Below are 23,591 nucleotides of genomic sequence, written 5' to 3'. Positions count from 1 at the left end.
GAAATGATCAGTGTATGCTTTAACACTTTTGTAATGTTTTTTTCAGTACATAACCACCATCATAAACATATTCTTTCAGGCACATACAGAAGCATATGGATATGTCTCTCTATCCAAGGAAGAATAAACAGGTTAGAACTTTGTACTGTAGTATCATACAGGTTTGTTTGTAACAAGCTTAGATAACTACTTTGCATTAAAGCTAAACTTTTAAAACTTCCTCAGACCAAATAATAACCAGACAGAACTGGACCATGAGAACCACCATGCCTTTATTAATCAACCTGACAATGATATTGCTCAAGAGGCTCACTGTGACAGCACAGACAAAACCAGGATTGTTTGTGCAGTTGCTGGGAAGATAAACTGAGATCAACTCAAGGTTGGAAAGGGGTCATGTGAAAGCTATAAGCATTTAAAAAAACAATTACAAATAGCGATATTAAGTTTAAACATCAGGTGTCTACGCTACAAATCAGAAATTATGTGAATATGAAAGTTTACACTGAATGAACAGTTAAGGTATCAATTTTAAGGCAAACCTTCTTCACTTGTCTAGCAACCAAGTGTACAGTGCCTATAGAAAGTCTACACCCCCTTGAACTTTTTTCACATTTTTGTATGTAAGTGCCTCTGTTTCATGCATTTAAATGAGGATTTTTTTCCACTTTTCTACACAACATACTCCACATTGTTAAGGGGAAAAAAGTTTTTATTGAAAAAAAATATATATATATATATATATATATATATATATATATATATATATATATATATATATTATATATATTAAATAACACTTAAAACTGAAAAAGATTATTTACAAATACAAAACTGAAAGATTATAATTGGATAAGTCTCCACCCCCCTGAGTTAATACATGGTGGAAGCACCTTTGGCAGCAATTATAGCTGTGAGTCTCTACCAACTTTGCACATCTAGATTTGGCAATATTTGACCATTCTTCTTTACAAAACTGTTCAAGTTCTGTCAAATTCCTTGGGGAGCGTTGGACAGCAATCTTCCAGTCATGCCACAAATTTTCGATTGGATTTAGGTCAGGGCTCCGACTGGGCCACTCAAGGACATTTACCTTTTTGTTCCTTAGCCACTCCAGTGAAGCTTTGGCTGTGTGCTTTGGGTCGTTGTCATGCTGAAAGGTGAACTTCAGTCCCAGTTTCAGCTTTCTTGCAGAGGGCAACAGGTTTTCCTCAAGGACTTCGCTGTACTTTGCTCCATTCATTTTCCCTTCTATCCTGACAAGTGCCCCAGTCCCTGACGATGAGAAACATCCCTATAACATGATGCTGCCACCACCATGCTTCACAGTAGGGATGGTATTCTTTGGGTGATGTGCTGTGTTGGGTTTGCGCCAAACATAACGCCTTGCATTGAGGCCAAAAAGTTCCATTTTAGTTTCATCAGACCACGAAACATTTTGCCACACAGCTACAGAATCTCCTGAGTGTTTTTTTGTATACTTCAAAAACGAGATTCAAGGTGGGCTTTCTTGAGTAATGGCTTCTTTCTTGCCATCCTACCATACAGGCCAGATTTGTGGTGCTTCAGATATTACTGTCACATGCACACTTTAACCAGTCTTGGCCATAAAAGCCTGTAGCTCTTGCAAAGTTGCCATTGGCCTCTTCGTAGCCTCTCAGATCAGTCTCCTTCTTGCTCATTCATCCAGTTTGGAGGGACGGCCTTATCTAAGCAGGGTCTTGGTGGTGCCATACACTTTCCACTTCTTAACAATCGCCTTGACTGTGCTCCAAGGGATATTCAAGGCCTTTGATATTTTTTATACCCATGCCCTGATCTGTGCCTTTGTCCAGGAGTTCTTTTGAAAGTGCCTTGGTGCTCATAGTTGAGTCTTTGCTTTCAAGAATATTTTTCTTCACTTGGAAGTTGTTGGGTAGGATGTGTAGATAAATGAAAAAAAAAAAAGCATTTTAATTCCAGGCTATAAGGCAACAAAAGGTGAAAATTTTGAAAGGGGGTGTAGACTTTCTATAGGCACTATAAGTAAGCCAATCAGCCTTCATTTTGTGTACGTCCTGCAACTTGGGTAAAATTGCCTTGAGATTTCTGATCCGCAGGTACCTTTTACCACCTCAAATGGCTGATGAAGGACCCTGTTATGTATAAATGTATGCATTAATCAATGACTTGGTAAAAAGATGACTACTAATTGCAGCAAGAGTATGGATGTGTCATCTGGCACTTGTGTATTGTTTTAACTTAATTTTAATGATTGCTGCCCTGGATTATTCTGCCCATCACAGAATAATCCATTGCATTAGGTCATTTCAGGCAAAGACATTTAAAATACAAGAATACAGGCAAAAAAACAAAAAAAAAACAACAAAAAAAAACACAACAACCAGTATGTGCGATGGTTACTGTAAATAACTATAAAGAAGACTTATTTCTTAAACTAAATATAAAAAAAGCTCTCGGGCATACAGTTTATCACAATACAATAGCATGTTTCCCTCGGTATTAAGATCCACCACTATTTAGATTTTTAAAGTCGCTGCAGTTTCTGAATATGTGACCTCAATGAGTACAAAGATCTTTGGATCTAAACTGGGGTAACAGCTTGTTGTCAATTATTTGGAGTAGTGCATCCATTTTTGTCAAAGACAACACTTACCATTTACTACTGTACCACCTTAAACAGCTATGTTTTGTTTTGTTTTTTTTCTGTTCCGCATATAGATTTCTTGCCTTTGTTTCCACAATGTCTTTGAATGTGCAGGTAAAAGAAAACTATACAACTGGTATGCAATTCTTTTATGATCCAAGTTGCGTATGCACCATCTCTGCTATATGGTTTTCGGTTGGACATGAATCCTTAGAGAAAATATTTGTGGGGACCCCCATGTCTTGCTGGGCATACAGTACATGTTTTGTTATATTATATATATATATATATTATATATATATATATATATATATATATATATATATATATATATATATATATATATATATATATATATTATATATCTATATATATTCAAAAATTAATGAGTAGATTATACTTCTGGATGCAAAATATGGCTCATTTGGAATGATTAAAATGATAATAAAACAATGCATTCAGTCACTACTTTTAAGCCACTAGTCATTACTGGTATGGACATTATGGATACCATTAGATTGATTTAAAGTAAATGCACTGTCCCTTAAAATGAGTCAGCTTTACAAATGAGTAATCTATACAACACACCAGATAGGCTAGACAAGGTGGAAAATATGCGTGTAATCCTTCAAAAAACAGAATCACATGTTTCAATATATTGAACAACAACAAAAAAAAAAAAAAACACTGAACAGGGATAATTGAAACCTCTCAGCAGTCTGTCATAATCTAAGTATCCTGTGGGGATATTCGATTAAGCATCATTAAAGAATGTAACTGAGAAAAAGAAAAGGGTGTTCGGCGCCCTCTTGATCAGAACATTAAGCCCTTGAATGTATCTGCATGGTCTGCACAGAGGTTTCTGTCCTCGGGCTAACTGCAAGCAGTAGAGAGAAACGACACGTTGGGGAAATCACAGCTTACTAAAGAATATTATGTTCAATGTGTCTGCTTGGAATCCTTGTTGTGATACAATGACACTGACAAGTGAGTTTCCTTACGATGTCTGTAAGAATTCAAGTTGTTTTTGGCACAAGAAAGAATGAAGAGCGGCAGAAGAAGCATGGGGATACAGAAAATTGTGGAAACTTAAAAAAAAAAAAAAAAAAAAAAAAACAACATGTGATGGAACGTTTCTACCCCCCCCTCCACTCTCCCCAGAAAAAAAAAAAAACACACGTTCAACCAATCCAACTCTCCCAAGCACCAGATAACCTCTGAGCTCATGCACACTTCGGGTGTCTCTTGAAAAAGGCCTGAAGAGATATTTTGATCCTAGCTGCAGACTTTTTTCTCGTTTGGTTTCGCAGACTCGAGTAACATTAGGTAGTCCGAGATGTGTGCTCATTGGGGTCTGTGAAACCAGCCAAAAGAGTTTGATGATTTACATGGCTTTAACATTACAAGCCAGTTTTTACTGTCGTGTACTGAGGTCGTAAACTGACAATGAAAACTCACAATACTCCATTTAACATGGGGCTTTTGGTTGCCAGGTCCCCATAATCTAAACGCATTGCGTCCAAATTCCGGTCAACAACAAATTATTTGGAAATTTGAATTTCAGAAGGTTATAACTACTGAACACCAAGAAATAGACATAAACAGGAAGGCATTTGTATAATCCTCAGTCTACTTGTTCTACAAGTTTTACCCTACAGTACCATCAACATTAGGAAAGTATCAGGCACAATGACATGCAAATACACAATGCCTAGTTTATATCCCTTTCAATACTCCCCTACAGCCTGTGCCCCTATGCTTGTGTACTTATGCAATTGTATTCAGGTATGAATTCACAAGGCCAAATTCACAAAGAAGTACAACAGGGATCAACTCAGACAACGGAAATATTAAGTGTGTGATTAAGCTCTACAGTTATTTAGTGGTGGGTACAGATGGGTTTTGTTTAAACGTTTTAGTAAAAGGCTAAAAAGAAGTGAACACAGTGAAGTGAGTACACATTTACACCTGGAACCTGTTGTAATTAGTACAGGTGTTCTCCGCTCCCTACCCTCACTTATGTTATAAAAAATATACATAATCTATTCAGCAACCAGTAAAACATTAAAAGAATACATTTCATTGATATCTGTAAAAGTAGAGAGATTTTCCAAATGAGAATGAATTACTGTAGCTCAAGAATATTCCTTGTAGGGAACTTTGTCAAGACCTCTCTATAACCACTGAGCCAATTAGTTGGGAACATTACCTCAGAAATATTTAAAGTCTAAACCTTTTCACACTCAGAAGGCAATTAAACCTAACTGCCATGGTTTCTCCATAATTATAGTAAGCTGGGCATGTAACAGAATTAAACTGAGCCCTTGTGGGTAGGAGACTTTGGTACAACAATCTGACAGACACTTTACAACTTTAAAGGTGGCAATCATTGCACTTTTTTTTTTTTTTTTTTTTTTTTTTTAAAAGCCTCAAACTTGACTGCAAATAAAACGTCCACACATGCAATCCATACAAATAAACTTTCTTCTGGTTTCCTTAACTCATTGCCATGAGAATACAGCAGAGTAAATGTTTCTTTCCCTGCAGCTTCATTCATATCTACTGGTTTAATTAGTTCTCCAAAAGATAAATGATGTTTCTGATTATGCAAATGAATTCACGCACCCACAGGGAGTGTAGCTGTTAAGAAATGCCAGTGCTTTCACTAGAAAACAAACTTATCATCACTTTTAAATAGCAGTATTGCCAGGGGCCAAACCAGAATGCCCTATCAGTTTAAAAAAAAAAACAAAAAAAACACACACACACACACACACACACACTTAGAAAACATGCTGGCAAATTGGTGTTAGTTAAATGCAAACAGTTAAAGATGGTTATTTTCCGGAACACTGTGTTTTCTGATTATAGTGATATTATTTACGTATTTGTTATAGATCTACAGCGTGGAGCAAATGCTCCGTGGATAATCTCTTCTGCTTTTCATACACCCTAAAACAATGTCCTATTAGAAGCCCCCAGTTTTTTATTTTTTATTTTTGATGTCTTGTAATGAGCAGCATGTCTGAGTTTTCAATACCTCTTACTGTACTAACTTAACCATCACACAATGTGCGTTTATAGGATAATATACCTAAATTGAGAAGTGTATGTACTTTAGCATCCAATCTCATCCCATTTGAAATACGAATATCAACTTATTACATTTCACACTTTTTTTTTTTTTTTTTAACCAAGAGGTACAAGAGTTTTTTTGTTTAGTTTTTTACTGTAATGTAGTACAAACTATACAACACTTGGTTAGCACTCTGAAACAACAAGTACTGTAGAGACAGAAAGCAACAATTGTATTTTTTTTTTTTTTAGCAATGCCTACTGTGACTTGAGGAATTACTATTTAAATAATGCCTACCAAGGGAACTCCACAATAAGCCAAACCGTTATTTTTCACATTGCTTTAGTAATTAACTAGTCAAAGGTTAGCTAATTAGGTGCTGAAGAGAATGCCGTACAGTAGGGTTGTTCAGCAACCCGTTAAAGCCACGGTATCACATTTCTATTCCCCCCCCCCCCCCCCCCCCCCCCCATTACGTTTTTTAATATTATTATTTGACCATTATCTCCCTTTTAAATAAATAATCTTTGAATATGATCACTCTAATAAGATGGCATTCAATAGGGAAATCTGATATAAAGTCAGATACAAATTAATGCCTGCAATGCCAGCTAGAAGCTTAAGTTGGCTCATCTTCATTATTCCCTACCCTTTTTAGAGACAGAAAAGTTAACTCAGATAATTTTAGAACCAAGTCATCTACTGAATTAGCTGAACGCATTCTAATAAAAACGTGCAGGACTCCTAGCTGCATGTGGAATGCTAAATAAAAGTGAGACAGCATTTGAAGTCTTTGATCAGGGAATCAATCACCACCTAAGAAAAATAAAAGGACAAAACTGTAGGCTGCAACTCATCTTTCCTCCTCTACAATATGTTGAAAGGCAGGCAAGCTAACAAACCAGACATCATTTTTCTACATCGCTGCCAGGCAACATTCTGCATCAAAGATCCCGCACACCCCTTCTGTCACTAGCCTGTTAATGCAAGTACAAGACGAGTTATTATATGACAATGGCTTTCAAATGATTTACACTTATTTTACACTGCTTGGCTGGGTGATGCCGTCTGATTAAGCACATTATAGGCTTTCAAATGATTTACACTTATTTTACACTGCTTGGCTGGGTGATGCCGTCTGATTAAGCACATTATAAACTATACATTTGATAAAGCGCATTATTTTAGGTGCTAACTTTGTTATGATCGAAAACAAGCAAAGTGATATGTCCGGGATAGAATTCAAATGAAGAGTGTTAAGCAACCTCCCTCACATGCCGCATTTAAAAAAACATATTATATATATATATATATATATATATATATATATATATATATATATATATATATATATATATATATATATTCAGTATTGATTCACTTTAGTTGGATCTGTGGCCACTATTGCCTCAGCTGGGCATAATGAAATTATGCAGCAATTGTCTGGCTTTCAATTGACTGTGCTAACATGGTTTATTCTATCTTTTCAAGGTCAAGGAAAGTAGAAAGCGAAAGCCCATCTTCTCCAGCACCACCCACTAAAACAATGAATTAGCTCTGACACCTCGGTCCCATGTATTTGCCATGACAGTAACCTAATAAACCTCTTGAAAGGAAGAACGTGAGAATTCATTCACTACACATCTCCCCCGATGTTGAATATCAATGTAAATGATGTAGGTGGTCTATTAAACAGCTTAAGTAAACAAATGATACAATTTTTCCATTCGCATTCTATAGATTTAAACATGTTCTCATGCTAGGAAAACAACTAGGATAACACTAAAAAAAAAAACAGTAAAAAAAAATTATTCTGCAAGAACCATTGCAGTTTATTGAGTGTTTTACAGTTTGACATTTAAGGATTCTCAGGAGGAGCTCCAGTCAACCAATAATAGTAGAAAGAAATTCACAGAATCACCAAGTAATTTCTGCTGGAAAAAAACATTTACTCTAAAAATGTCCAATTAGTGCAACTACATACTGTATATGCAACCTATTAATAAAATGTATGTCAGTCAGTCAGTCCAATGCATACATTCTAAAGCTGCCCATTACCCACATCACTCTGGTTGGTCCAACTAAAAATCAGATTTCCTTGGCTGGAACATCTGCCATTATTTTAAAAAGGTGGACAGGAATGCTGAAGCATATGGGGATGCAAAAAAAACAAAAAAAAAAACACTACGGTTCAACACATAATTGCTGGGCCATATTCTGTTCTGTACTTGTACAAGCATTTCTCTCCAGCTGGAAGCACTTTCTTATTACTTCCAATCACTGGAAAACAGGCTAAATTTGTCTGCCTCAGGAACCATTCCATCTTTGGTGGGAGGGGGGGGGGGGGGGGTTTAGGACTCAGAATAGAAGGTGGATTGACATCACCGGTGACCAAGGCTCTCTGTTTATCCACAGATAAAGGTACTGTATATTGTAGTGCAGATTTTCACAGTGCAGAAATTTTGCAGAAAGTTAACCCTGTCTTGCATGGTTCATCCTCTCTTAAGGTAAGATGGGGACCTAGTGACCAAGCTGACTATAAGAACATTAGCTTCTGGAGTGGAAAAGCTAGTCACAATCACATATAGGGTAACCCTTTATAGCACAGAAATAGCAAGTCTCTCCACAACAGCTAGCTACAGTGTTACAGGGATAGAAATACGATTCCCATTGCACAGCAGTTTGATCCATTCCTGGTTTTACATCGAGTTTAATAAGACACACCTGAGTTTGTTACCTACACACTGTGGCTAATCAAGCTTGTTGTAAAACATGGAGTGGGTGAAACTGCTATGCAAGGGGAGTATTACTTTCATCCCTGAAGTTATAAGAAAGGAATACTGTAAAGCATAGAAACTGTGATTTCATTTGATTCTGTTCTTACATTTCACCTTTAAAATTGCTAAAGTCATTTTACACTGATGTTTAATATACTAGTAAGCAAAACATTTGACTTATCTATTTTCCCTCCCTATCATCCACAAATCAGTAACATTTTAGCCAAGCACAACCCTGTAAGCAAATACTGCACAACAAAGCAAATCTGTGTTTGAAATGTGGTTAAAAATAGAAACCTTTAAGCTGTGTTGTGAAAATCTACATAGAGAATCTTCTGTTATCTACTTTTCTGTCTGGCAAATATGTGCATGTGCTCTCTTTAACTCATATCCTATATAATTTGACTGTAAACCACTCCTTATTGGAGTTCTGTAAATATGATATACTAAATCACGTATAAATGGAGATAAATTAACATTGTGCCTTTATCTTAAATTCACTAAAGGGTCTCCAAGTGTGCTATTTGCACTGTTTTGTGTTAGTCCTACAAAGCAAAATTGGAAGAGAGGTTAATCTGGCTCAGTAAAGATAGCCTGAGTTTGTCACTCAATCCCATGAATCCTGTTGAAAAGCAGTAATATAAACTCTGCACACTCCAGCATGTCAAACACTGCTAATCTTGCCCTCCCCTGCCCTGAAGCAGTGTGTTAACATATCGACAGAACCAGCAGATTACTCGACATCTTCCATCAGCGTGGCACTGACAGGGTGTTTAACTCGGATTAGGGAAATAATTAGGGGAAATAATCCACAGAATGAAAGCGCTAATGTAGTTCGACACCTGCCAGAGTACTAGAGTCTCACCACACTTCACTAAACTGTACATCCTACATGTGCTGCTCTCTAGAACAACATTTTTTTTATTTTTTTTATTAAAACAAGTCAAACAAACACTTGAAAAGTGTCCATAGCAGGTTAGTGTAGCAATTAGTATTAAACCTGAACTGATCAGAGGTACCTAGAACATATTAGATAAAACACAAAACCTTCTTGACATGTTAATCTGAATATTCAATTCCAATAGAATAGACCAATTCTTCTTTTTAATATTCTTCATTAAATGCTTTAAAAGGTTTGGCATTTGAAAATATTGCTTCCAGTGTTAAGTGAAGGAGCTGCATTCTGGACTGCATTTCAGAAGGTTGTGGGTTTAGTTTGTGTCCGTCATTCCCCAGGATGTGAAAGTCTACAGGAATGTCAGACAGTTCTCTTGTTTAAAAATGGCCGCATAAGCAAGCATCATCTGCAAAATTTTACAAGGACTCCACTTTTAAATTAATGTTAGAACTGCTATTGACCATTTTGAGGATTATAAAGTAATATTTTACACAAACCTGCAGTGAAATCTTTATTAACATCAATAAATGCATGGGAATGGGGTACACGCATTTTTGCATCAGTGTCCAGTGCTTTCTGCCATAACAGGTTCCTGAAAAAAACAAACAAAAAAAATGTTCAGTTGAGTAAGAAAAAAACACCAACATCTCTGTAAGAAAATTGACATGCTTTTTATATGGATCTTAACCTGGATCATTTTTATGATTTAAAACACTGGATACAAACTTTGCATAAACCTTGCTGGTGGTACAGGGTGTTTAACCCTGGCGATTTACTGGCCTCCCTATTAATTGAAGGTTTATGGCACCATTATTAAGGTCTGTTGAAATATTTGAAACAGACCTGATTTGGATGAAGAAATATTTTCCCTGGCTCAAAAGTCTGCCACTGCAAAAATGAGTGTATGAGCATGTTCTGTGCTTGTGGAGCAGAGAGGTCTCTTATACTCATCTAAGAACATGTTTCCGTTCCACTTGCTTAAAACAGAGATGGTTAGATAAGCCTAATACACAGAGGACAAACACATTAAAAAACTAAACAGTAATTGTAGAGGGAGATGGAAGCCAATGAAAGACAGGACTTGTTTAAAGATCAGTTCATCAGGAATAATTTCCACCAGCACAGAGAATCATGCATACCTTATTAGAAGGAAAAAAAAAAAAAAAACTTATTGAAGAATTGCATCGGGTCCTTGCTATAATATGCCTTTGTTGCTAATTCCCTTGTGTTGAAAGCATTCAGCATACAGCTTGCTAGGCAGATTGCTATCTTGACAAGAGAAAGATGTCAAATAAGTCCTAAATGGACAGTGTTTAGAATAATAATACGCTGATCATCAGTTCACATTATAATCTACAGCGGGAAGATATGTTCCAATTAGTCTCCTGAGCTCAGCAAACTGCTTTTACAAAATACATAAAAATGTAACCAATAATTATTAATAACAAAGTTATATTTTATATTAGATATATACTAGAAGCTTAAACATTGCCCAAGAGCAGGGCTAAAGTAACTAAATTCTGTGAAACCAAGAGGAAATCAAGAGGACACAGTAGTTGCTTGTCACATTTTATTCAACATTTTATATACTGTATGAAATTATTGTTTTTGGTTACTTTCCAAAATTCTTATTTTGCTGTCTTCCACAATGAAATCTTTATGGCCACGGACATATTCCTCTGGAGTTTTTGTGCGTTTTTTACATTTCGCCACAATTTGCAATTGTGTTTTAAATTACACAAGCGTGTAAATTACTGAAATATAATATAGTTTTAAAACTCCCTAGCAAGAACAAGCCTCAGTTTCTAATTGTAATCAAATTTTAAATCTCGCAAACGTGTTACAATCCTCCAATAGAAATGTAAGAATTTGCTGCCACGAATCAATGCGAGATACAAGTCAGGAAGGAGGGACATTACCTAACTGCACTAGGATAATTTTTTGGATATACATACATTGATTAATTATTATTATTATTTTTTGGTATCAGGGTTGTTTTATCGGCTTTTATCGGTTAAAACCGAAAATCAGAATAAGATGTCATATAGCAGGGAATATGGGAGAAATAGAAAACATCAAAATAATACTCTCCTAGCCTTTAATAACAATACAACTATATTATTATTATTATTATTATTATTATTATTAATACAAAATTAGAGTGATTTTAACTAACATAATAATTCCATACATTTTTCCTGCCTACTTTAAGGGCTCAAATGTGCAGTTTTGAAAGAAAGACTCATTTCAGCAAACATATATCTTCATTTTAAAACATGACAGCTGGTACTGCTTAGGTCAAGTGTATCTCTGCTTCAAAGCCTTGCTTTCATAAAATGTATCACGCCTTTATAAAACATTTTTAAACGCATACATTTCTTAATGTACTTAGAGTCTATGCAACAGGCTCAGAATGTTCGACAGTTTGACAAAACAACCTTTTGGAAAAAAAAAAACATTCAAATAATTATAGATATCATTTTCAGCTAAGCATCTGGTAAATGGGAAAGAAAAACAAACAAACAAACAAAAAAAACATAATGGTTAAATTACCAACAGACATCGACAAGTTTGATTTAAATTGAATTAATTCTCCGATTATGCAGTTGGAAAGTGGATTTTAATTACATTTGATCGAAAAGCTCTTTTAAGCCATAGATTTAAGGTGGGGAAATACAATTTTAATTTTAGGGTTTTATGTCTGGACAACAAACACAAAAAAAAATGATTAGATGTCTTTAGATTTACTAATATAATCAACTACACTGTTTTAAATAAAAATAATAATAATAAAATAAACAAAATGAAACTCCCCTCTAACAATAACACAATTCAATACAGCAGACCAGTAATACTATATACTGATATAGTAGGTATATCTAGGCCAATTTATATTACAGTATAACTACCGTAAAAAAAAAAAAAAAAATATGTATAAGTCTCTTCGGTGTATAAGTCGTCCCCCCCCGTTTTGATACAACAATTTCAGGAAAAACCCTATAGGTCACTATAAGTCGCTCCCCCTTTTCAGGAACCACTAAAAAAACCTAGAAAATAGACTTAAACAAAGGTATTTTCTGTAAAGGTACTTATGCTGCAAGAGTAAAGCAAATAAATTCAACTGCTCCTCTTTACACTTTACTTTTGTAAACTTACTTTACCACTGCCATGGACTCCTTTAACATACAGTTTTACAACTCTTTTAGGGACTAAGTAGTCTTAAAACCCAGAGAACATTGCCAGAGTAGACCTAAATATTCTACTTCACTGAATATTCAGCTATAAAACTCAACCTTCTTCATGACAGTTTGTTTGCTTCACCGTCACACACCTGTAGAGGTTCAGTTGAGAGCAATCAGGCTTATTGTTAGGACACCACAGTGGCATCAGTTCTGATAAACGCCCCTCTGTATCACAGCATTAATATCCTCTGAGATTAGCATCATTTGTTAATAAGCCTGCAGTTAAAACTCCAGCTCCCTAAGGGGACAGATCTGCTTCATTTCATTCTGGTTTAACATATTATTAAGCTGAAATGCTGCAGATTGAAAGTTTGAAACTTTTTTCATGAGAAGGATTTATTCAATTTCCCTAAAAACTTTATTTACAGTGGTCTGGATTTCCCATAAATCCTTTTAAAAGTATGTTAAGAATGTCTCTCTATTTAAGTAAAATGGAAATATGAAACAAGGGCAATTACAGAAAGTTTGAATAAAAAACAATTATTTGGCATTATTCAATTAAATAAGTCATGCCATTATAAGACATTGGAGAATATGGCAGACAATATAAAAAAGAGCAGAGAGGAGAATCGAATAGATTGCAGGCTCAGCATTCATAATGTATAATAATTTATCATTAACTGACAGTCAGATGGGATTACATATAGCAAAATGTTTAGTCAGACCAGGCCATTTTTAGATATACTAGCATAAAGCTGTGTCAGACAACTGAAAGAATTAATCAGACAAAGAGACACTCTTTATTGCATGACCATGAAATCACAGCTTTACATAGGCATCATCTGTCTTGAGGAAGGAGAATGCAGTAAATAGGGTTTTTCCACATCAGTGATCAACTGACTATTATCACCTATATATTTTATATGTAAATCACAGTGTCCTACATAAAAGCTACATCTTTATAGAGATGGGACTGGATATTACACCTAGGTCAGTGTCTTACCTTCCATTCAGATAGCAGATGTGTGGCTGGGGACTGTCTTTAATGGCACCAAAGACATCAGGTATCATATCACCATTAAAACTGAAAAATAAATAGTCATTACACACACATATATATATATTGTAATATTTATATTATTAGAAAATACACACAATTTTTTCATGCACAAATGATAGTAACCAAAGAATTCTCTGTTCTGTTCCCCAAGAATGAATCCTCTCAGAGTAACATGGAGATCACAACAGTATTTTGTTTTCTAACATAATATTGCACCTTTCCTTATTTTACATACAATTTAATTACTTTAAAATGTCTGTCCATTAAATATAATGAGATACATAGGCAGAAAATAAATAAGCATATTGCATTAGTTATATTCTATCTGGAGTCCTGGGAATGTATTTCTCCACTGTTTTCACACATGCAGTAAATCGAATGTGACTTACTTTAATAGCTGCAAGTTACAAGTACATCCAGATGCCAACCAATTATAAAGCTATGTATGTTTCAGTAAATGTTAGTGCAAAGAAAGATTCTACAAGCTGTTATTCCATTTAATAACACACATATATAATTATAATAATAATAAAAAATAAATATCAACAATAAATATTAATAATAAAAAATGTCTTCTGCAAGCACTGAAAAGGATTTTTAGCTTTTTTCCGGTGATGTTTGGGCAATAATAACTGGTAAATGTGAAAATTAAACAAAATGATTACAACTGTAACCCGTTCTCAATTACAAGTTCTCAAGTACAGCACAGAACACATATGGTACCAATTTGTGAAGCTAGTTTGCAACAAACACATGTTTAGGACACATTGCTTTCTCATAGTGCACTGCATGGTGATACTTACTCCATTATTAAGGGTTCGTCCTGAAATGTCTTGTTTAATTTGGTCCTATGATTTTCACCTGCCCAAAAACAAAAAGTATTACAAACAAAACTGTAAACACCTTTGCAAATGCATTAAGTACTGTAAGGTCATTTTTTTCTTCAGTTGTATAAAGTCACATGCAAATTAAAGTACAGTAAATGGAGTAGCCCACAAAAAGCACTATCATGAACTAATGTAACAGAACTAGGACTACCTGAACTGAACCAGGTCCGGGGTTAAACAACCTATCTTCCACTGTGATGTAATAAGGATTGACTTAAGTTATATCTTAACAAGTAAAACAAAAGCTTCATTTAATACATTTGTTAATAAATTAAATGCCTTAACTTTCTGTGAGAAATTGGTCAAAACTCTAAAAAACTAAAAAAATAAATCTTAGTGTTACTTTATGATTCACGAGTCTTCCTTCACCTTAAATTTTAAATCATTACTTCATGCTCATCATCTGGATTTGTACCTTTTAGTAAATTGAATTTCTGTACAGAAAATATACTGTATGTATCCGGTAATATAATAACTTTTTACATTTTCTATTTGGGCTTTTTAATTGGTTTCACAATTGCTTTAAGGGCTTAGTGCCGAGGCAATATTTTATGGATTACTCCCTTTAATATTCTAGTCATATATGGTACAGCAATATGGTCCTTTAGGATTAGGGTTAAGGTTAGGGTTATTTTTTTGTAGCATTACAACATTATCAAATAGATTAGGTGTTCTATAAATTATCTGTCTATTGATTATCTTCAGTACATCTATAGGATGGTTTCACCACTCTGCAACAGGCATACACAGTTAACTGTCATGATGTACGCTGTATTTTATAACTCTGAGATTGTTAATCCAGAGGACAACATTTCAAAGCATACTAAAGGTCAGGCGAGTGTCAGCTATATCAGCTAAAGAGTGTTTGTTGTACATAAAAAGGAGCCAACAAAATCTAGTGCACAGCTATGTATTGCTAGCAATACAATAAAGACGTTAGTACCTGTTCACTTGCCTGCACACGGGCTGATTGTGGTTTTGGACTGGCCTTGAGACGCAAGAGCTATAATCACCATGCATGTTTTCCATATTTGAAAGCGTTCACACTTCCAGAAAGTAATGTACATTCCTTGCTTGTTGTTTAAAAAGTCTGTTAGGAAACAGATGGCATCCTTAAGAATGTCATCTCCCAAAAGTTTTAGGAATGCCCAATTGTTGGGTCTTTTCGGAGTCAAGAGAAGATGATTCTGAACAACCTAAAGATGTATGCGTAAAACATTACATCACTAACAAAATAAATAAAATCCACATTTTCCATGATTTGTGGTTCTTTCTTAACTAAAGAACCAAGAATACAGATGTGCATTTAATATTTGTAAAATGTTCTTCACTTTGAGAACAGCCATTTACATCTGAGCAATACAGAAGGAAAAGGTTACCTAAAGTTTGATTATTTCCCCAGAAAATAACAACTGATGTTTCTTGGTCGACACTATTTTTCTTAGTGGTGAGAAGAACGTCCATCTGTGAATCTCCATCGTAGTCTCCTGGAACCACACTGCTGATAATGACATCCCTGAAAGAGGCACTTGAACAAGTCAGCTTGCCAGACTCATCCCATGCAACAGAGTGATGACATCAGCTTAACAAATAAGCAACACTCACTTCAATGAAAGCTTCACCTTAGGCTTGAAGTAAGGGGCCTTTACATCAGCCAGGAAAATAACTAGTTCTGTCTCTGGAAAAAAGAAAGAAAAATAAGAGAACTTTTAACACTGGCTACAGCTGTCAAGAGGAGAAGGCAAAATACTGAAATGTCTCCTCAGCTTTGGCCACAAAACTCACTTGGTTTGCGTTTTAAAACAAGATAATTATTTTGTCACTGCTCATCCTTTTTTTTTTTTTTTTTTTTTTTTTTTTTTACACATTTTTTTGTTGGTATTCAATAATCTATTTTGAGCTCCTTCTCAGTGAACACATTGCTTAACCCTTGAGTTGCTTGTAAGACGCGACATGAACTGTGCATAGGACACGCACGTTACAAACAGTGCATTGAGACTTTAGACAAGTGTTCACAGGCCCACTTAACTGAAAATGCTTTGCCAGGCAAGTTCTTCTGCGCGATAACGTGTACTATATTGAACGCTGTTTTATTGGACATATTGAAAAATACTTACGTGATACAGAATTCTCTCATTAACTGACTGCATTCTTGAACTTGTGCTTATTAATTGAAAATATTCTAAAATAAGATAATTATTTATGGCTGTATGCTGTACGGCTGGGGATCCCGATCAGTGCCAACTTACTAAAATGCACCTGCTGCTAATGTAATGGCCTGTATTGTGTTTCAGAGGGTTAAATACTTTACATCTAAAGAATAAATTAGAGGAAATCTATATTATGCATTAGTACAGTTTATAGATCAAACACTTTCTGATACTGGCGACCACTTATAATTGCACTCCTTCACAATCTGTACACCACCAAGTTGCAAACTGACTTAGCCTAAACATATACATAGTAATAGTACAAACCAACGTTGTTGTCACTTTAAGCCAAAGACAAAGTATACAAGAATATGAAATGGTACACTAAGCACAACAAAGACTAGAGTAATAGTTACTATAGAATGGTACTGACTAGCTCTGATGATGAACAGGTCGGTTTGCTTGTCTGAATTAAAATCCCCAAAAGCAGCGATGGTTCCGTATGATTCAGACCCGAACAAGTCCCCCGTTACATTCTGAAGAGCTAGGACTAGCCAACGACTGGAAAAAATAACGAAAAACGACAAAAAAGAGAACGAAAAGATCCACATCCTGACCGCGTACCAACTTCAACAACAAAACCCGGAATACTGTAACACGCTTTACGGCAGTGTGTCAGTCTGTCAAAAAAAAAAAAAAAAAAAAAAACGAACAAATTACACTTTATTTAAATGCTGTGGGGTTTTTTTTGTTACTGAATACTTTAGGGATACAATAATACGAGATTGTTTCATGTCATTAGTTTAAAACAATGTTTTAAATTATTGTTTGGCAAGGCACTCTCTGGTTTGCGCAGTTTACGACAGTGCCGCACACTGTTGCTTCATTTGTAAATATGGCTCGTTTGGCAGATGTCAGCTGGAAGTTCTTGGAGTTCAAAACCAGAGCAAAACGTTCAGGTTTGCCATATGTACTGCTTGTCTGCTGTAGACTAATATTTGGTACTTCCCTATTTCTCTTTCAACATTAGTGTTGTTATTAGCTACACGGAGTAAGAACGCAAACCCTTCCCCGAATGAACTTCTCCGAGCTAAAGGGTGGAGGTCGTAGTAAATGCTACACTAGTATATTAATCTATTTTAAGCACTGTACTGGTTGGCTTCGTTCAGTCCTTCGTGATATTAAAGTGCAGTTTGCAGTGATCATCATTAACCTTTGGTATAAGCACATGTATTTTATTTTTAAAGCAGTTAATATAGGCTACATTATATGCACGTTTGTCTGAAGATTCCTTTCTGTTATTATTCCGTGGACCTGACAAATGATGCACATTATATTGCAAACAATGCCATAGCAGCATAACGGGGTGGAAGGTGGAATACAAATAAATACCGGTATTGTTTTGACGTATATTAAACTAGTCAAGAAGTGCATACCTCACTGATGAATGTTATCTTTAATTATTATATTGTTTACAGATATTATTTCCAATATTTAAATAAGAACCCTGTAACGTTTTATTTACAGTTTATTTAAATGTTTTATTTTATTTATGCATGTATTTTATTTATTGGATGTTACATCTAAAAACTATAAACGCACTTAAATGAAATGGGTTTCCACATTAAGGAGAACTTTGACAAAATTTCACACAGTCTAGTTCAGTGGTCCTCAAAGTGGTGCCCGCGGCAGCTGTTAGTAAATTATGGGTCGTGAACACATTTCTAGCGGGTCGTAGCGAGGGAAAATAAAGAAAGATTTAAACACGTATTCCAACAAAAGCGTCACAGCAGTCTGTTGACAGCGTTGCTGACTTATGCTGTGCTTGTACGTACTCGTATATATATATATTTTTTTTTTCATGAGGAGCTTCTGCGATACGATCAACCAATTGAATATCTGCACTGTCTCTGCGGTAGCCCAATCATGTTAGCTGGGTGGGACATAAACTGTGTCTGTTTCAGTTGCAGGTACGGACAGTAAGTTTAACCAATAGGAGAGTCAAATATCTGCTATGTTTTACACAGCTGTCCAATCATAATGAAGCAGAGGCCGTTCACGGTATTCTGCATGAAAATTGAAGGCGATGAGTAGCCAAATGGAAAGTGACAGATCTGACAGCTGTCCAATCATTCGTGAGCAGAGGCTGGTGTTAATATGCCGGGTAAGCACTGAATTTCGCCGACTGTTATTGAGAAAAAAAAAATAATTTCAGTATGTAGAATTACATTTTCTATCAATGTCTTTTTTTTTTTTTTTTTTTTTTTTTTTTTATTTTTATTTCACCAGACAAGGGAAACACCGTAATATATTTAATTACAAATCCACTTTCTCTGAATAACTGTACTGGAGATGAGCGATCTTTAAAACAGAGTAGTGTTGACAAATATGTCAAATTGAAACAAAGCGAGACGATATCTATCCTCTTATTTTAGCTTTTTAATCGTTATCCGTGTAAACATGCTATTTAAAAATATTTGCATTGCGTATTTTATGTAAATTATTTAAAGAATAAGCGCAGCACGCACAATTACTGCCTGAGACTTGGCTTTATCAAAGTGAGCCAAGAATAATTCTCGTTAAAACTCTTAAAAATCAGATGGTGTGTGTGTGTGTGTGTGTGTGTGTGTGTGTGTGTGTGTGTATATATATATATATATATATATATATATATATATATATATATATATATATATATATATAATATGAAACCAAATAAGATCAATTTATGCCCGTGCCAAAATTACTTTGAGGACCACTGGTCTAGTTAAAGCCCTACCACGGATTACAGGGCAAGTTTTGAGATACTGTGGAATTTAACACTAAGAGATTAAGTTTTAAATTTGGTGTAGCTATATTTTTCAATATACTGTAGATCATCATTAAAGACACTTACAAAACAAATTACATTAAACATTTTCCAACTATATATTCCAAAACTTTGTAAAACAAATATCTCTATTTTTTTGTTACTATTCTATTTAATGGTAGTGTCACCATAATGTAAATAAACCAGGGACAGTGCAGAGAATGAAAAATAAACCAGTAGGAAAGATCAGAGGGATTAAAAGGAAATCACAGAACGTGTTAAAAAAATTCCGATTGCTTTTGTGTGTTTTTTTTTTTTTTTTTGCTTTTGCAGTAACCTTGCTAACTACGTGCTGTGTTTTTGATGTTAATTGAACTTAACCATTACCAACCGTTTTTGCAATTGCTGTAGTTTAGATGAATGAGATCAATCATAAACTATATCAATTGAAAATGTCACGCTTCAGAGATGACAGCCCCAGTTCTGGCCCTAAGCAGGCGAGATATGGTAAGTTTAACAGCAGAGTCTTTTATTGTTGTTAATTTATATGTCTGCAGTATTTAATTGCTTTCCTGAATTTGCATATTTCATTTTTTTTAAAAGCACAATGTCACTCTCTCTCTCCAATTGTAACTGAGTTTGAAACAAATATACCCTGTATGGCCACTTAATTGAATTGATTTGAAGCATTGAAAGTCTCTGCAATGTCCCACAATCATGTTAATCTAAATCAGTTATTCTGTGTGTGTTTAGTACATTTTTCCATAGTTTAGCATTCTGTCTTTATCCACATGTAGTTTCAGCTTAGAAATGCTCCCCTTTAGAAAACTACTAGTCTGTTACTAATTACAACAGTAGGAAGGGAACATCACTTTTTTTTGTTGTTGTTGTTCTTTAAGATTTTAATGTGTAACAGTAATCAAAGATTGGAATATAAGTAGATCTTTGATTGATGTAGCTAACATAGACAGTTTTTTGTTTATAAGCTATGAAGGGAAACACTGAATATTTATTAAAAATGTTTCATTCTTTGAATTTAATTACAGACTCCGCTATTAACATATGTGCACAGTAGAACAAATGACTAACAGACATTTGTTAAAACTCTGACAGATTGCTTGATCCCCAGGACAATTCTCCTGTCAGAATAAATCTATGTTCTTTGTTTTCAAGATGTAAATAAGATGTACGATATAAACATGCATTTTAAAATGCCTTTTCAATCTTAAAAAAGCATTATAGCAGTCAGAAGTCAGTAAAGAGTTTCCAAACTTTCTTGGCTCTTGGACCCCCAAGGCATCAGGCATGCTGACGGAGGAGCCCCACCCAATAAATCCAAAATACAGACTGGTTAAGTCTCATTCATTTTAGGAACTTTTTTGGCATCAATTCAAGCAATCTCACTAAAAGAAAGAAAGTCACAATGCATTTTAAGGGAGTATTTACAAATCTCTTTTTTTTTTTTCAAAATTCACTCATTTGGATGTTCTGACCTTGGCATCTCTGCCAATGTAACATTTTATTCCTCTTTCTATCACTGCGGTTGTGTAAGGAATTGTAAATAAAAATTTGAAAAAGTATGACAGGCTGACATCAACATAATAAGTGTTACATTTGAAATACAGTAATACAGAACCTAACATCAGCAGTCCTGTAAATTAAGTGATCCCTGGCCTGAATAGCATTGTGTTGTTGGGGAGAGGATATTACTGGATGAGCTGCCCCCCCCCCCCTTTTTTTTTTACTTACCAAATAGTACTTGCCAATTCAAATCACTAATTATAGTGCTTTACTAAATAATATGCTGTGCACTAGAACCGTATTTCATTTACAGGGGCTAGCCTACTTTGAAATGCAGTTGTTGCTATCATTTTGTCCTCTGAACAATTTGAAAAACGTTAGAGTCTTCAATTGGTATTCAGTTGACCTCCAGCAGTGGATCTAAATACAGCCACCGTTGAAATCAATTAAAGAAGGGGACTATCCAATGTATTTGTCTCTGTTTAGTGCGTTTTGAAGGTTTATAGTAAGTGAAATGCTAGAAATGAAACACATTCGTATTGAAATGATCAGCTAGTAGAATAATGCCATTCATCCAGTTTAAAATAGGCCAGATGATATGACATAGAATGTGACTGTGAGCAAGTAATCTGTGGATAAGCAAAAAAGAGAGAGCTGGTCAATTGTGTTGTACTTTTAAAGACTGAATATAGATATGTGTATTAGAAATGAAAAACTTCTAACTGCACAACATTGACGGATACCGGGAGAAATGACAATAAAGTGAATTAATAAAGGTTTGGGAAATAAATGTTCAGCATAAGCCAGTAGAAATGTTGCCTGCTTTGCAACAAAAATGGGGAGGACAGAATTTAATTTATTGAGGCAATGCCATCATTTTATTTTCTATTTTGGAAATTAAGCCCCTAGACATTTCTTTTCATTTTTTTTTTAAATTGATGACATCTAATGTTTAATTGCAGAGCATGGTAATGTATGCATAAGCCTTGTAATCTATAGGTACATACCACTAGTTATGCCACTGGGTAAGCCTTTGGTTATTAAACTTGTAAGCCAATATGATATTTTTGTAATATGATATATTTTTTTAAATCCAGTAGTAGTTTACTATAAGAATGACATAATTATTAAGGACCATCTGCTCATAGATTTTACTTCTGAGGCACACAGAGATATTTTGTAATGCATCCGTAATGACAATCTAATGCTTTGATTTTGGTTTGAAGAAAGTATTTTGGAAAAGAAAGTGACAGCATTGAAGCAGTATGTGGCCACAAAGGTTTGCATGGCTGGATGAGCTACATATAATCAATAGGCTGCTTCCTAGCAACCAGCAACTCGGATCACTCAGCTTACAGAGCAGCATTGAGAAATGAATGTTTAGTTTGCTTGCATGACTTCCGTTTTTCTACATACAGGCAGTTAACAAGAATTGGTTAGGTCCGTGTTACTTAAAAGTAGATACAAAAAAAAAGTAAATTTCTTGTCCCTTGCCTGAATTTTCAGTACCTGAAGTATTGACCCATGCTTGCTTCCATTAAAATGCAAATCACCTTGAAGATGTTATAAATGTGGTCTAACAAATGGGATGTGCTCTAAAATGAGCTTTTTAACATACACCAAATTCGCTGGTGACAAGATAGATTATATTGTGAATTTCTACAGCCATCCTTTATTTCTACTAATGCTCTAGACCAGGAGCTCTTTTTAAGTTCTGTTTGACATCCGTGTTTAAATTTCGCTCAGCAATTCTGCATATTTTGTTGGCAATGTCAATGTGGATTTGGGCCGTGACGTTGTCTAGTCTGTGCTGTTTAAATCACAACCCCACTTAGACTCATTTTTGGTTTGCTAAAATATGCTGCATAAGTGAAAATCATTCGTTATTTCCATGTGTACAGCATACTCTAAGGGTTTGGAACTCAAAATGATTCAGCTTTTTAAATGATACACTAAACAATGATTAAGATATTTTTGAAGTCCTCCTGTGCTTGCTCCCAGTTCACTGTGGCTGCTAAGGCACTTAGTAAAATCTGGAATAGATATGCAATTCAAGTCTTTTTGGTCATCCTGGTACTGTGTATGCCTACTTGAAATTTGAGGGGAGATTAATACAGATTTTCTTTTTCCTTTTTCAGGGTCTGTATATGAACCATTGAAGAGCAGTAACCTTCTTAGACAAGATGGCGAGACTCTGTGGGATAAACTGGACAAGTATTATAGTGCCAGTAAGTATATGGATGTCCATCAAGAGTACTTGACTTTGTTACAACTATACTTGGTTTTAAATCCATGGACTCCTGTTGCTGTTGATCTGTGTGTAAAATGCTCACGTTTCATTGAATGTGAACCGTTTGTTTGAGCTGTATCCGCCATCTGTAAATACGTAATTTAGTGATATAAATGGAAGCTGCATTTAGATATTTGCTGTTTAAACATGTTGAATAGTCATCATTATTTAAGTGCAGTTGGCTTGAATTACTCATCAGTGCACATTTTCTTCAGAGCTGAGGATGATAGAAATATATTTGAAATTATTGAAAGCCTTCCAACTGTCCTGTACTGTGTTAAACTTACTTCCACA

The 23,591-nt window shown here is 35.0% G+C and overlaps 2 protein-coding genes across 8 annotated transcripts in view; one reads left to right on the top strand and one right to left on the bottom strand.

The window, feature by feature from the left end:
* LOC121325350 (T-cell immunomodulatory protein-like) overlaps positions 1–17,317 on the bottom strand; it is a 96,442-nt gene extending 79,125 nt beyond the window's left edge. For 3 of the 4 annotated variants that reach the window (XR_005951327.1, XR_005951328.1, XM_041267781.1), the window contains exons 1-6: positions 17,111–17,317; positions 16,133–16,205; positions 15,907–16,055; positions 14,444–14,501; positions 13,584–13,664; positions 9,896–9,990 (exon numbers count right to left, since the gene is read on the bottom strand). Coding sequence is in view for 2 of the 4 variants with exons in the window: in XM_041267781.1 (XP_041123715.1) it covers positions 9,896–9,990; positions 13,584–13,664; positions 14,444–14,501; positions 15,907–16,055; positions 16,133–16,205; positions 17,111–17,288 (634 nt within the window). In the remaining 2 variants the exon portion in view is untranslated. The remainder of the gene's footprint in view (positions 1–9,895; positions 9,991–13,583; positions 13,665–14,443; positions 14,502–15,906; positions 16,056–16,132; positions 16,206–17,110) is intronic. The other variant, XM_041267782.1, reaches the window with a different exon arrangement.
* A 216-nt stretch (positions 17,318–17,533) lies between these two features.
* LOC121325656 (phosphorylase b kinase regulatory subunit beta-like) overlaps positions 17,534–23,591 on the top strand; it is a 52,290-nt gene continuing 46,232 nt past the window's right edge. For 2 of the 4 annotated variants that reach the window (XM_041268498.1, XM_041268497.1), the window contains exons 1-2: positions 17,534–17,636; positions 23,146–23,235. In XM_041268498.1, coding sequence (XP_041124432.1) covers positions 17,573–17,636; positions 23,146–23,235 — 154 coding nt within the window. In that variant the 5' untranslated portion in view covers positions 17,534–17,572. Of the gene's footprint in view, positions 17,637–18,800; positions 18,842–19,902; positions 19,994–23,145; positions 23,236–23,591 lie in introns of those variants that run through there. The other 2 variants (XM_041268499.1, XM_041268496.1) reach the window with 2 other exon arrangements.

Source organism: Polyodon spathula, chromosome 13 (genome assembly GCF_017654505.1).
Source record: "Polyodon spathula isolate WHYD16114869_AA chromosome 13, ASM1765450v1, whole genome shotgun sequence".
Taxonomy (NCBI): Eukaryota; Metazoa; Chordata; class Actinopteri; order Acipenseriformes; family Polyodontidae; genus Polyodon; species Polyodon spathula.
This window is presented reverse-complemented; position numbering and strand designations above follow the sequence as displayed.